Below are 13,675 nucleotides of genomic sequence, written 5' to 3' on the forward strand. Positions count from 1 at the left end.
CTTTCTTTCTTTCTTTCTTTCTTTCTTTCTTTCTTTCTTTCTTTCTTTCTTTCTTTCTTTCTTTCTTTTTTTCTTTCTTTCTTTCTTTTTCTTTTTTTTTCCTTAAATACCTCTGCATCCTCTAAGCTCATTTTCAACTTTCTATCTGAAAGTTATGATAGTGAAAAAAAAGTCATCTTTGTTTTTATTAAAGAAGTATAGATATATCTCAATGAATGGAGTTGAGAATTCTAAGTAGACAGTAGCTGCCTTATCTGTGCTTCTGAATGGAGTGATTATCAGTTTGCATTGTGACTTCCTAGCGTGGCTGATGTCGCTTGGTGTGTCTTCATTCTCAGGTAGTTGTACTGATCAGACTTTGTAAGAAATCGCTGTCTTTTGTGGAATTAATTAAGTTCTTGTCATCTGAAATAAATATGTTATGTTGATAACTTTAAATACTTTTTATCCATAAAAGAAAATGTAAAAATGCCTCCAAGCTAAATGATTTCTACATTTCAATTTTGCTATCACATTTTTGAGGTCTAATTGTCTGAGTATACCATTTCTTCATTAAGAACTGGGAACCAACTTCTGCTTCAGGGACTTTATTTTGGCGTGTTCTCCTTTCCTGCTTTTCTTTGGAATGTCTGCCTCCACCCTGAGAGCAGCTTCATAGAGGAAGCACTGAGCTAGCTACAGAGTGGTTCCTATATGTTGTCTTTCATAGGAAGATAAATAGGGCAATTGTTTGGGAGACAAGTGTATATTTATGAAATATAAAATGAGCTCTTCTTTGATTTTGGTAGGATGAATTTGCCTGAATGATAATTAGATCTGACTCAGATCATGGTTTATTTCTCTGTAGGGTCTTATGGGTCCCCCCGGTCTACAAGGCCCCACTGGACCCCCTGGTGACCCTGGAGAGAGGGTAAGTGAATTGATTCTTTACAACAAAAGAATATAACATAGATTAAAATAATTATAATATTTTCTACAAGTTTAACATGTTATCCTTCTCACTGGAAGGGGGGAGAAGTCTGTGAACTCAATGTCTAACATTTTGGTTTAACTTCTCTAACTATAATTTTAGAAGTGAGGATGAAGAATGTGCACTTATCTATGTTATAATTAATAAGACAACTTTTATTTTCAACAAATATCCGCGTTGAGATGAGACTGCTACATTAGATTCAGTTCTTTAGTCTCAGTTGAGACACGTTTTCCATGGATTCTGATGAGTATTTAGCTGGATTCTGATAGACTGAGTTAATAAGCTTGAATTCTAATTTGAAGAGCATGTCCTAGATTACATGGTAAAATAGACCATTTGTGTTAAGTCAGTCCAAACTCTTCTTGTAAAATCTCTTTCCCTGTTTTTCCTCCATCCCTGAGTAGCCAGTAACTTTATCCTTTATTAAAATCCTGTAAAACTAGTGCAATGAAAAACAACCCTTTCAGGGCACCTGGGTGGCTCAGTCGGTTAAGCCTCCAACTCTTGATCTCAGCTCAGGTCTTGATCTCAGGGTCATGAGTTCAAGCCTCACATTGGGCTCCATGCTGAGCATGGAGCCTACTTAAAAACAAAATTCCTTTCTAGGTACTTACTAAAAGGAGATTAACCAAGGAAGGGAGAACAAATGCAAGTTAGTTAATGTAGACTAATGTTATTACATGTTATTCTAATATTTAGGTAACTAATAATAGACTAATAACATAGTCTATTTCTAATAAATTTGACTCTTTATTTATTAATTTTGATGGTTTACTTTCCTAGGGTCCCCCAGGACGTCCTGGCTTACCAGGGGCTGATGGTCTACCTGGTCCTCCTGGTACCATGTTAATGTTACCGGTATGGGTTTTTTTAATTGTTATAAAGATGACTTAATATTTCATCATCTTATTGTTGAAAAATATTGCTGAACTGTATTACAGAGCAATTAACTAAAAACCATTGTATGAGGTAGAGATATTTGAAATCAAGTAGCCTTTAGAAATGACAGGAAATTTTATTAAAACAAAAATTTGGTAAATCTCTGCATTAGAACTAAGATTTCATTATTTGATTTGACTCTGACAACAAAGCTTAGAGGTTGTTCTTAATATTTCCAATCATGTGCTTCATCTTGAGTCATATGATTAACATGCATTTCATGTGTTACTTAACATAATATTAATATGCTATTTATCACCATAGAGATAACAGTTGATACTTTTTAAAGAAGATATATCTATATTGTCATTATTCATTGCTCAAAAATTGTTTTACCATAAGAATGCTTTTTTTTTAAAGTTGCCCTTGTTCTCTGGGATAAAACTTTGATTAATTTGTTTAAATGTAATAAAATTTCAAGTAATAATGACGTAGAGTAAGAAATTGACTCATGCTGCATTTTGAGTTAAAATTTAAAAAGGATCTTTAGAATTTTAGAATTTTATGGAAAGATACTGGGAGGGTGAGTTTCCTGTTATAATTACTTAAGAAAACATAAAGAAAATGAATATATCTCAAGGATGATTTCCTCTGTATTCATACAGATTCCAAAAGTTTTGCTCAACAAAATAGCAATTGATCTAAAACCACCACTGAACTGAGTACATTTGGAATTTTTACAAATGTGTAAATAGAAATAGGTAGCATTTGTACAGGTGAAAAATATATGATGACTTATTCCAGATATTTCAGAGATTATGGAATTTAAAATTGGAAGACTCTCTTCTACAAAAGGTAAACATGGTCCAGAGAACATCCATTATGTGCAGGAGAATTAAAAAAAAAAATCTAAGTATCTTGATTCATATAAGTCACCTTGTACTTCTATAAAATCCCATCATTTTCAGTAAATAGTTTTTAATTAGTAATTAAAGCACCTATTTGACAAAGGCTAATTTTGAGCTTCTTTATGTTCTCTTTTCTTAGTTTCGTTATGGTGGCGATGGTTCCAAAGGACCAACCATCTCTGCTCAGGAAGCTCAGGCCCAGGCGATTCTTCAGCAGGCTCGGGTAAGAAAGAATGAACATATATTCCCATAAACTGATTCGAAGTCAGGTTGTGTGTGTGTGTGCACGTGTGTGTGTGTGGGCATGCGCGCGTGTGTGTGTGTGTGTCTGCATCTGGAGGATGCTACTATTATAAGCAAAATACTTCTGGATAGTGCCTTGAATTTAGACAGAAAAAGTGCTGAGGTTATAATCTATTTTTTCAGTAGGGATATTTTCTTTAACTGAATATGAAAGTTAAATGACTGACCTTTGCAGTATTGCCATTTATAATTCTGGCAATAACACACAAACCATAACACAAATTTTCTAATTTTTTTTCAAAGAGTACTGATGGATTTATACTTAGCACTCTCTATTTCTCACATACAGTTTCTGTCTGTTAAGACAGAAGTTGATGATTAGAAAAAGTAAGAGAATAGGGTTTGAAATAATTTTTGTCCTCCTAATCTAATAAATTATTCAGGATATCCCAAATAATCCAGCAAATTAAGTTTTTGTAAGCATTCTCATATAAGAAAGAAACGTTCAAATATGTATTTAAGTTTTAATCATCATAATCTATAACATTTTTACAAAATCCATTGTTTATAATCCTTCATCAGCTGAAGGTTTCCAGTATCTCTATAAGACCTATAGTTGTATTTATTTTTTAAATTCACTGCAATTAAAAAGTCTAAAGAATGGACTAGGAAAGAGTTGAAAGTCATATAATACTTTTATTCATAGTATAGGATTTTTTTTAAGGAAAAAGTAAAGGGCTTACATTTGGTATGGATATGGATTCACCTTCTAAGTGATACAAATCATTTCTGTGATAACTTTGGGTAAATTTATGAGTATATAAAATTTAACATTTATAAGTTTATCCTTATAAATTTATGAGGGTATAAAAAACATACGTGATGATTATAATTTACTCTTACATTCATTTATATATTTATTAAGTCTGTCAATCTGAAAAGATGCCATTATTTGGTTATGTCATGTATAAAAACAGAAAAATTTAAAAATTTGTTTACTATACCTTGGCATAACACTTACCTAAAAATATTTAAAATAATTTGCTAATGATTCCTACAATTTATCTTATAAATTATATTACTTTCAACAAATTTAAGATAATTATTTGAGCTTAAATGTTTTATGAGGCCGTTGAATTCCTCATTTTATAGTCCTTTTAACCTATTTGGAAATAGGTAGCAAGCATTATAATTCCAATTTTTCGGATATTTAATCTCAAGGATTAAGAAGTATATTGTCAAAAATCTCATGGTGAGTCAGTAGTGGAACTTTGGAGATCCTGTTTTCATCTCATGCACTTTTCTAATATGATTTTACATATTGTTTCTATTACAGTATTATTTTTTGGTATCTATTTTGATAATCTAAATATTCATCTTTTGGAATCACTAATATTCAAAAATAGCTCACCATACTAATTTAACATCTATCAAATATTTACCCTTTGTATTCCACTTGTTCCAGCTTTTCAAGTATGCTAATTTCACACTTCTAATATTCAGTATCAATAGTGCATGTAATCAATCTATCATGCCTATGATTATACAAAAAGAATGTATTTTTCTTGTAATGTCAAATTTGAGATTTGTTAAAAAGAAATGTATTAGCATATTTTCTGATCAATTTTGCTTGCTTTCTGACTTTAGGTGTCATAGTTTTTCCTAAAATATTGCTAGAAACTTTTTATTTAAAGCACCTCAAATTGTTTATCTCTAAAATGATTTTCAATGATAATTGTGCCAGAATGTTTAAGAGAAGTCTGTATGTTATTCTGAAGTACGCGTCAGAGTAGAAAAATTATAAAACATTAGATATCTTATACTAAAATCCATTTTCATTTTTATCATTGGATAAATCATAATAGTATATGGTACAAGATTGTATACAAGATACAACAGTTTAAAGAACATCTGATATTTATTTAGGTCATTTGTCATTCTAGAAACTTGCAATTCTTCAGTAATCAGGCACTCTTTCTAGCATGTAGCTATTATACCTGTGTTGATCATCTGTTACTTACAGGTAGCTTGTGCAAATGAATATTGTGGTTTAATAGGCTTGTCCAGGAGAGCATCCCTGAGTTTGATCTCCTTTATTTTCTAGATTGCTCTGAGAGGTCCACCTGGCCCAATGGGTCTAACTGGAAGACCGGGTCCTGTGGTAGGTTACTCAATAAGATAATGTATGTTTAAATCCACATATTAGTGGTTCCTTGTGCAAGTTTGCCAAGCATTTTTCATATATTTAGCTGATGAAAATAGGATATATATACCTACTTATACTTGATTTGGTTTCCATTTTAAAAGCCTATTTCAATTCAGTCCTCAGTAAGTTTTGGCCAAAAAACTTTCAATGAAGAATTTTCAAATCAAATAAATACAACGAAAAATATAATCGAGTCACAGATCTATTAATTTTTCAAATTATAAATATAATTTATTTGTATAATATTCCAAGTTATTAAAATTCAATTTGACATTAAATTATTGAGACTTAACTTTATGTTAAACTGAATTTTCATTAAGAAAGAAAAAATATTTAAGGCCAGTTAAATTATTCCATAATCTGGGAAGCAAGCAGGATACTTGGCTTAAACCTCAGTTTGCATTCAATATTCCACAAAGTGCTTCAGATATTAGAGAAATTAATTTGTCTTTTGGAGACTCTTGGAAAATGACAGTGTTTTATTTTTCCATGCAACCTTGCTAATAAGCTAATATTTTCCAAGTGGTTTTTAAAAAAATATCTCAAATATTTTGAAACTTCTACCAAATGTTAAGCAGTGTAGTAATTCACAAAAAAAACACAAAGATTCTCCTCAAGTCATATTTTTTCTTAAGAGAAAAAGAAAAAACCGTAGGAGTCCAACCTTGGTTCTGATTGATTTTATAATTAATTGAATAAATAATTTCCATTTTAAGTATTTGTTTTTCTATAAAAAAGACATTCTTCCTGTTCTTTCATATGATTTTATATACTTTCAATATGTTTTATGGGAATAATGGTGTTTATAGATATTATTACTGTGAACATTAAAATCTTACATTTTATTTACTTAGTAGACACAGCAAAACAATTTTATTCAAGTTTGAATCAAGTTAATAGTCTTCTAATTATTTAATCAGTTTTACTGATCTTATTAATTAGGGTGATAAATAGTTTCTGCATGTATTTTATTCAAAGATTTGTTATGTAGTTTACATAAATTTATGGTTCTCTTAATTCAGTCTTAAAAATTTGTATAGGTTATATATTTTGAAGGTTATACACTCAGGTATACACTCAATGATATGGGCTCATGTAGAACATACACTCTGACAAAATAATAAGAAACATGGAAGAGTCTATGTTACTCAACAAAGGAAGAAACAGTTAATATTTAATTATTTGTTAGTGATAATTCAAATTCACATGACTGAGGAAAACCAGCAGTATGCTAATGCTTTATAAATCTGGGGGCAGAAGAATGATCTGTATATTTTATTAAAGATAACAGTTCCTGGGGCCCCGAACTTGAGATTCTGATGATAAAGATTCAAGGTTGGATGTAGCAAGCTATATTTTTAATGAGTGCACCAGGCTGAATCTTATGGTCAAGCATGTTTGGGAAATACCTCCATATGTCACTTAATTTAAAAATATCACTCCAGGATCTCTAAAACTACATTTTCCAAAGGAATTTTCCTTCATATCATCCTGACAAGCATAAGCCTTAGTGGGTCTGTAGAGGGTCAGGGCAGTGAATAGCAGAAGCAATGAAAGCATGTTCCATTAGCAGTTCCTGTTTTCACCAATCAATGAGGGTCAGTCATTCACAGCGTGTTGGCAAGGAGAAAAAATTGGCAACCACGTACACGTTCTCAATGTCATACGGTGGATACAAGATTAATTGATTTCACTACTTAAGTCTTTGTTATGGGAAGCTTTACCTTCCTTAAATATTAAAAGTAAGTATTGAGATATCAAACATCATATTGCTTCTTTTCACCATTTTCTCTTCTATTATCCTTTGCTCCAAAACTTCAAATTATGATAGACTTTCAAATATCTGTTGATTCTAGAGTCTAAAACTATTTTATATAAAAGAAACAAAGTCTACATCAATATATTAAGATACAAACATAAACATTCTTCCAATGAAAAATTCTTTATTCAGTTGTTTTCTCTGATTGCTTTCCTAGACAAATAGAGGCTTATAATATAAAACATATAGGAAACGTAGGAAATATTGTTATTTTTTCTATTCTGTTACTGTCAGTTATTGCATGATAATTTTTAGAGTAAGTGTTTGGACAGAGTAATTATAATTTGTTGAGTAGTAGGTAGTGCTCATATACAGTAAATGCAGTAAATTAATTAAAAACAAATTGACTGTCCTATAAATGTGTTCAATTCAGTGATTAATAATCTGATTTAATATAGAACCCCAGGTTTTCACTCGAAAAAAAATTAGTTGCAAGAATTCTTAATTAGAAGCGTGAATGAAGTCTATTATTGTTTAATTTTCAAGATTAGAATATTCGTGTTACTTGACTTTCCATATTTCTTAGGAGACAGATTAATAGTTATTTTCCTTTAGAGCCACCAGGAGGCTCTAGAGAGCTTACATTTCCAGACTTAGCACAATTTTGATCTTTTTGTATGATTCAATGCACCATTATTTGAATATATATCGATTTAAATAAATCAGAAATTTCTTAAACACCCAAGGTATACTTCTTCTGCATAAAGTAACTATCATCACCTTGTTCAGTTTTAATGTCCTGAAGCTTTTTAGGGGAATGAATAGCCCAGTATTTATTTTTAAAACTCACACTTTTATGAAGTGATTTTATATTTTTTTCCAGTTAATGTGCCAGGTTTTTAATTGCACTTTTTGAATTATGTAAACATTTTTAAGGGGTTTTTGTCATAAGGACTTATTCTTGTAGGAAATAAACAAACCACTTTGACATTATTTCAGGACAATTACGATAGTTGTAGCATCTGTTCTTGACGTTTTATTGCTATAGAATTCAGTGTCTGAGAAATTTCTGAGTGCAGAAACATTAACATTTTGCCAAGTCCTTGCTCTATAAATGGGTTCAGTGTATACCTGATTCGGTAAAAGCGTGTTTTTCCTCCAGTACTACAAAACAGTATAATAATAAGTAGTGCCTTATATATCATCGTAAGTACACACATTAAAGAAAATTTCAATGTGGTTTCATGAAATTGGCTTCTGTGTAGCTATGTGTAAAATACAAACTTTTAAATATAGTTTACACACTGGAATACAATAAATCTGAGAAGAGATGTATTTCAAAGGGCTTGAAAATTTTATTGTATTAATTAATAAAATTATACTAATTTGATGAAATCTGTTTTGAATAGTGTTTGGCTATTTCACGTGAAAATGGTAGGATAAAAGTAGTTAGGGAATTACTACTCAATTAAATGATTATATTCTTACTTTTTCTCTACAGGGGGGGCCTGGTTCATCTGGCGCCAAAGGTGAGAGTGGTGATCCAGGTCCTCAGGTAAAAAAAATAAAATAGTCTATCTCATTTATTTTATTTTATTTTTGACTTCATTTTAACTTGTAGGGTAATTGAAGTATCTGCCATCTGTTTTATGAGTAAAGAAATTACTTATATTACTTTTAAGTTCATATCACCTTCTTTAATTGAAAAATCCCTAGTGGCCAGTTGGCTGCCAATAACTTGATTAATTTAAAGAATATTAAAAGAAGATAATAAGCTAGGATGGAAAAGGCTTGATACTAAGAGGCCTTCAGAATATTAAATTAGCTTGAGATTGTACAGAGCAGAGCAGAACTACTATAATTGTATTTTTTAGTGGCCCTGCCTCAAACCCATGATATTTTCTGTGGAGAGTAAATCTAGCATATACTTTCAGAAATAATATTTAACATAACTTAAAAGACGCTAACTTCAAACCTTTTGTAGAACTGAGGAAATTATGAGAATTGAGAACATCTGAGCTGAAATTTTAAAAAAGACCTTAGATTATGTTTACATGGTACCAAATTAAAAGTATTCTTTTTCATTTAATGATAGTAAGTAAAAATAGTCAGTATAAGCACATTATGAAGTCTACTTATTCTAGAAAACAGAAAAACAAAACATGACATTTAAAAAATACATTTATTTATTTATTTATTTATTTATTTATTTATTTATTTATTTATTTTAGAGAGAGAGGGAAGAGTGCGATTGGGGAGAGGGGCAGTAGGAGAGAGAAAGAGAGAATCCCAAGCAGACTCTGCACTGAGCACAGAGCTCCACATGGGCCTCTATCCCAGAACCCTGAGATCATGACCAGAGCTGAAATCAGGAGTCTGAAGTTTAACCAACTGAGTCACCCAAGCTTCCCTATAAATACATTTATTTTTAAATGAAAATACTTTGTGATCTATTCAATAAATAGAAATTCAGATTGGGCTGGAGGAACTCTCAATGACCATTCACTATTTTTTTTTTTTTCTTCTTTTAAAATTGGTTTTATTCCATAAGAGACTCTTAATCTCAGGAAACAAACTGAGGGTTGCTGGAGTGGAGGGGGTGGGAGGGATGGGGTGGCTGGGTGATAGACATTGGGGAAGGTATGTGCTATGGTGAGTGCTGTGAATTGTGTAAGACTGATGAATCACAGACCTGTATCCCTGGAAAAAAGAATACATTATATGTCAGTAAAAAAAATAAAATAAAAATAAAATTGGTTTTATCTGGGGCACCTGGGTAGCTCAGTCAGTTAAGCAGCTGACTCTTGGTTTCACCTCAGGTCATGATCTCAGGGTCCTGAGATCCAACCCCGCATCTGGCTCCACGCTCAACGGGGAGTCTGCTTGAGATTCTCTCTCACACTCTCCCTCTGCCTCTCCCCCATCTCTCTAAATAAAAATAAATAATCTTTAAAAAATAATAAAATAAAATTGGTTTTATTTTTAAAATATTACAAGGTGAAATTGAATTTTAACACCGATGTGTATTCTTTGTCATCACCACCATAATCATCAGGATAGAGAATGGTTCTATAACCCTAAGCAATTTCTTGGAGCCGACATTTTACAGTCACATCTCCCCCCCACCCCTAATACCTGACAATCACTGATCTGTTCTTTATTACTACAGTTTTATCTTTTCAAGAATACTGTACAAATGAAATCATGCATTATGTAACCTTTGAGACTAGTTTCTTCCATTCACCAAAATGCCTTTGAGATTCATCACAGCTGATGTGTGCATCAATAGTTCATTCCTTTTTGTTGCTGAGTAGTATTCTTTTGTATGGATGCACTATAGTTTATTTTGGAATTAGAAAAAAATCAAAGAAAATTGAGAAAGATAATTGGGTGATTCAGAATATGGCAGCCTTATTTTTCATGGTTGGTTAATATTACCATGGAAGGATGGAAAGCATTGCAACCTAACTGAGAACTGCATAAAAATATTGAAATGTCATTATATGAAAAATCTAGGGAGTTTAAACTTTTGCAAAATTTATATTTTTTTCATCAAATTCACCCTTTACAAAATAGTTGATTCTGAAAACATTGTTTGCAGTAGTTGTCATGGGTTTTGTGGTTTTCTTTGACTCAAGTCCAAAGAAATACAATATCAGATGAAGAAGTATCATTTTCATTAAAAACTAAGATTCTAATTATTAGACAACTTTAATTTCATATTTCTATAATCAACATTGTACAGTGATGATAAAAATTATTTGCAATTTTAAATGTGTGTTATATTTGCTACCACACTCATTATATGCACACTGCTTAACTTCAAAAAGGATATAGTTAATTAAATATAAAGGCCTATTTGTTTATCTATTTGATAAGCATTTGATCTATTATTAGCTGTGTAATTTTATTTTAAAAAACATGTATCAAGCCCCACCTAAGACATTGTTTGTTGACATAACATATTGTACTGCTTAAAGAATGAAAAATATTGAGGCTCTTTAACCTTTAATCTGACATGGCATGGTGCCAGGCAATAATTTTCATTTGGGATCACCAAATCATCCTCCAGCATTTTGTAGATGATGGAAAGAAACATGTACCAGGCACTATGCTAAATTGTAGGCGTATAATGGAGAAAAGACCAACTTAGTCTAAAACCACAGGAGTTAACAATTTAATGGGAGATTCAACTATGAAAAAAGGCAATTATATTCCAGGTGGTAAGTTGAATAAAAGAATGAATATGTGGAAGAGGATCTCCAAAAAATAAAGAGAAAGGCTAAGGAAAAAGGGTTTGGAAAGAAAAGAGGAATGAGATGGATGGTTAAGAGTGTTTTCAGTCAAGAGAAATGTAAAACCCTAAGATTTTGAGAATAAAGTGAGCGAGGATTTTTTTTTAAAGGTTAAAATATCATTTTGTATTCCTTTTGTTTAATTGTAATCAGATGTCTCTATAAACATAATAAAATAATATGACTTTTTTTTGCAAGAAGACTTTTAGAAAAATTGATTCTCTTATCTTCTGCTTTATTTGAGCTTTTACATGAGAAATAATTTTCTTATGTTAAAACGATTGAGGTAAAGCTAAGAGGATATAAATTTCTAAAACCGTCTCTCCCAGTGTGATTCAGTTTATTGATTGAGAATTCCATAAAATGAATAAATTGTGATGTTTTGATATAGGGCCCTCGTGGTGTTCAAGGTCCGCCTGGTCCAACGGGAAAACCTGGAAAAAGGGTAGGACTGGTTTTCATTGTGTATTTTGAGGGCATCTGAAATTGTCAGTTATTTTGTTTCCTTTTACTCTGTGCCACGAGGAATCCTTTTTGCCTAGTCATGTTGTTGACATTTTCAGGGTCGTCCAGGTGCTGATGGAGGACGAGGAATGCCAGGAGAACCTGGGGCGAAGGTCAGGAGCTCATACTTTGTATATTCAGATCTCGTATGTCAGTTAACCCCTGAAAATTTTATATTCTAAAATAGAGTTTCTTGATGTGAACGAATATTTCACATTTACATTACAGTATAGAATTAGGGTGGGAATGTAATGATGGTGATGATGATGACGATGATGATGATTTTACAGGGGGATCGGGGATTTGATGGACTTCCGGGTCTGCCAGGTGACAAAGGTCACAGGGTAAGATATACCATTCTGTCACTTTGCATACAGGGATAATACAAGAATATTATGCATTTTTTTAGAATCTGTAGACTTTAAGAAATCAAAAAAAGAAAATTAATTTTGATATTTGTGCATCCAGTAATTTAGTAAATTATTACATCTACTGCATACTTGAAGGAAGATAAATAGAATTATACATGCAATAACAATATAAGTTCTTTAATTATTTTTAAACATTAATCATGCAAATATAAATTCAGGCAGAATCTTTATGTATGTGGAAAATATTGTATTCATAGAAAGACAAGTGTGGAAATTTAATTTTGCCTCTAATTTTTTGATAATCACCTTAATTTCCCTCTTACATTTTGTTTGTGGAAATATACTTGATAGAGTCCACTTTAGGCAGTCTGTCATTAATATAACAATATACTGGGCACTGTATTTTATTATTCTAAGTTAGATGGTGCCCATAGATAGAGACACCACAGGCTAGTTCTTGTGATAATATGAGCTTGCAGTCCGGTGCAAGAGCTTATAATTTGCAAAAGCTAAACAAACCACCATGCTGAACAAGAATCCGGTGGATATTTTTAGTGGGAAATTAAGCAAAGAGGCAGTCTCTCAGACAAAGAAAAGCTTTGGACCTTCACATTTTTCTTCTCCAGCAGTTAGGCATGAAGATAAGACAAACTTTATGTAAATTGGAGAATATTAAAAGAAAAGAAAAACAGAAAAGAGAACACTGTGGATGTCTAGGAAGATATTTAGTGTATATCTACCCCATGTCAAGAGAAATACACAATTTTGTTTTTTAAAAAATCCAAAATCTCTTTAGCTGTCTCTAGTTGTGCTGATTTATTATGAATCTTAGAAGCAGAAAAAATTTAAGTTACATTAAAATCACTAAAGTGTATCTCTGTTTAAAACAATCTTCAGCAAAATAATTTTCTACATGATTTAGTTTGTAATAATTGTCTGAAAGTTATTTTAGGTTTTTTTTCAAACCTTTTTGTTTTTAAAATTGAAGGAACATTTTTTTCTAGCATAGTAATATATAAAGTCAGTTAATATGAAATTATGATTTATCTCTGCAGCGTTCTGAGGAGGACAAAGAAAGTATACGTTTCCCTGCCAAATTATCTGTATATTCAGCAGGATAGCTGTAGGATAGATTTGTAAACATCTGCTTTATTTCATTTTCTAATCATATTTATATTTATTTAATAGGGTGAACGGGGTCCCCAAGGTCTTCCTGGTCCTCCTGGAGAAGATGGGATGAGGGTATATTAAACTTAATTTCTTTTAATAAATATCTGAAATTAAAACATAAGAGAAAAAAGTCAGGTTGAATCGATGTATTTTCTAACTGTGTTACCCTCCCATTCATTTTGTCGATGACAGGGAGAAGATGGAGAAATAGGACCGAGGGGTCTTCCAGGTGAAGCTGTAAGCAACTTCTTTTCTTTTTAAATAATACTTTGTCTTGGAAGAACAGTGACTGGTGTTATACATATAAAGTCCTAGCTTGTCACATTATAGCACCTTTGAGTTGACAGGCTCAAGGGAATAGGAGAGG

The 13,675-nt window shown here is 31.6% G+C and overlaps 1 protein-coding gene across 1 annotated transcript in view; it reads left to right on the forward strand.

Annotated features, from left to right (window-relative positions):
- The window catches only part of COL11A1 (collagen type XI alpha 1 chain), a 203,325-nt gene that overhangs the window by 79,457 nt on the left and 110,193 nt on the right, over window positions 1-13,675 (forward strand). The window contains exons 10-19 of the mRNA XM_035020280.1: window positions 848-910; window positions 1,757-1,831; window positions 2,900-2,983; window positions 5,108-5,164; window positions 8,470-8,523; window positions 11,655-11,708; window positions 11,827-11,880; window positions 12,058-12,111; window positions 13,327-13,380; window positions 13,501-13,545. Of these exons, the coding sequence (XP_034876171.1) occupies window positions 848-910; window positions 1,757-1,831; window positions 2,900-2,983; window positions 5,108-5,164; window positions 8,470-8,523; window positions 11,655-11,708; window positions 11,827-11,880; window positions 12,058-12,111; window positions 13,327-13,380; window positions 13,501-13,545 (594 nt within the window). The remainder of the gene's footprint in view (window positions 1-847; window positions 911-1,756; window positions 1,832-2,899; window positions 2,984-5,107; window positions 5,165-8,469; window positions 8,524-11,654; window positions 11,709-11,826; window positions 11,881-12,057; window positions 12,112-13,326; window positions 13,381-13,500; window positions 13,546-13,675) is intronic.

This window comes from Mirounga leonina, unplaced genomic scaffold, assembly GCF_011800145.1.
Source record: "Mirounga leonina isolate KUSES-001 unplaced genomic scaffold, KU_Mleo_1.0 Mir_173, whole genome shotgun sequence".
Taxonomy (NCBI): Eukaryota; Metazoa; Chordata; class Mammalia; order Carnivora; family Phocidae; genus Mirounga; species Mirounga leonina.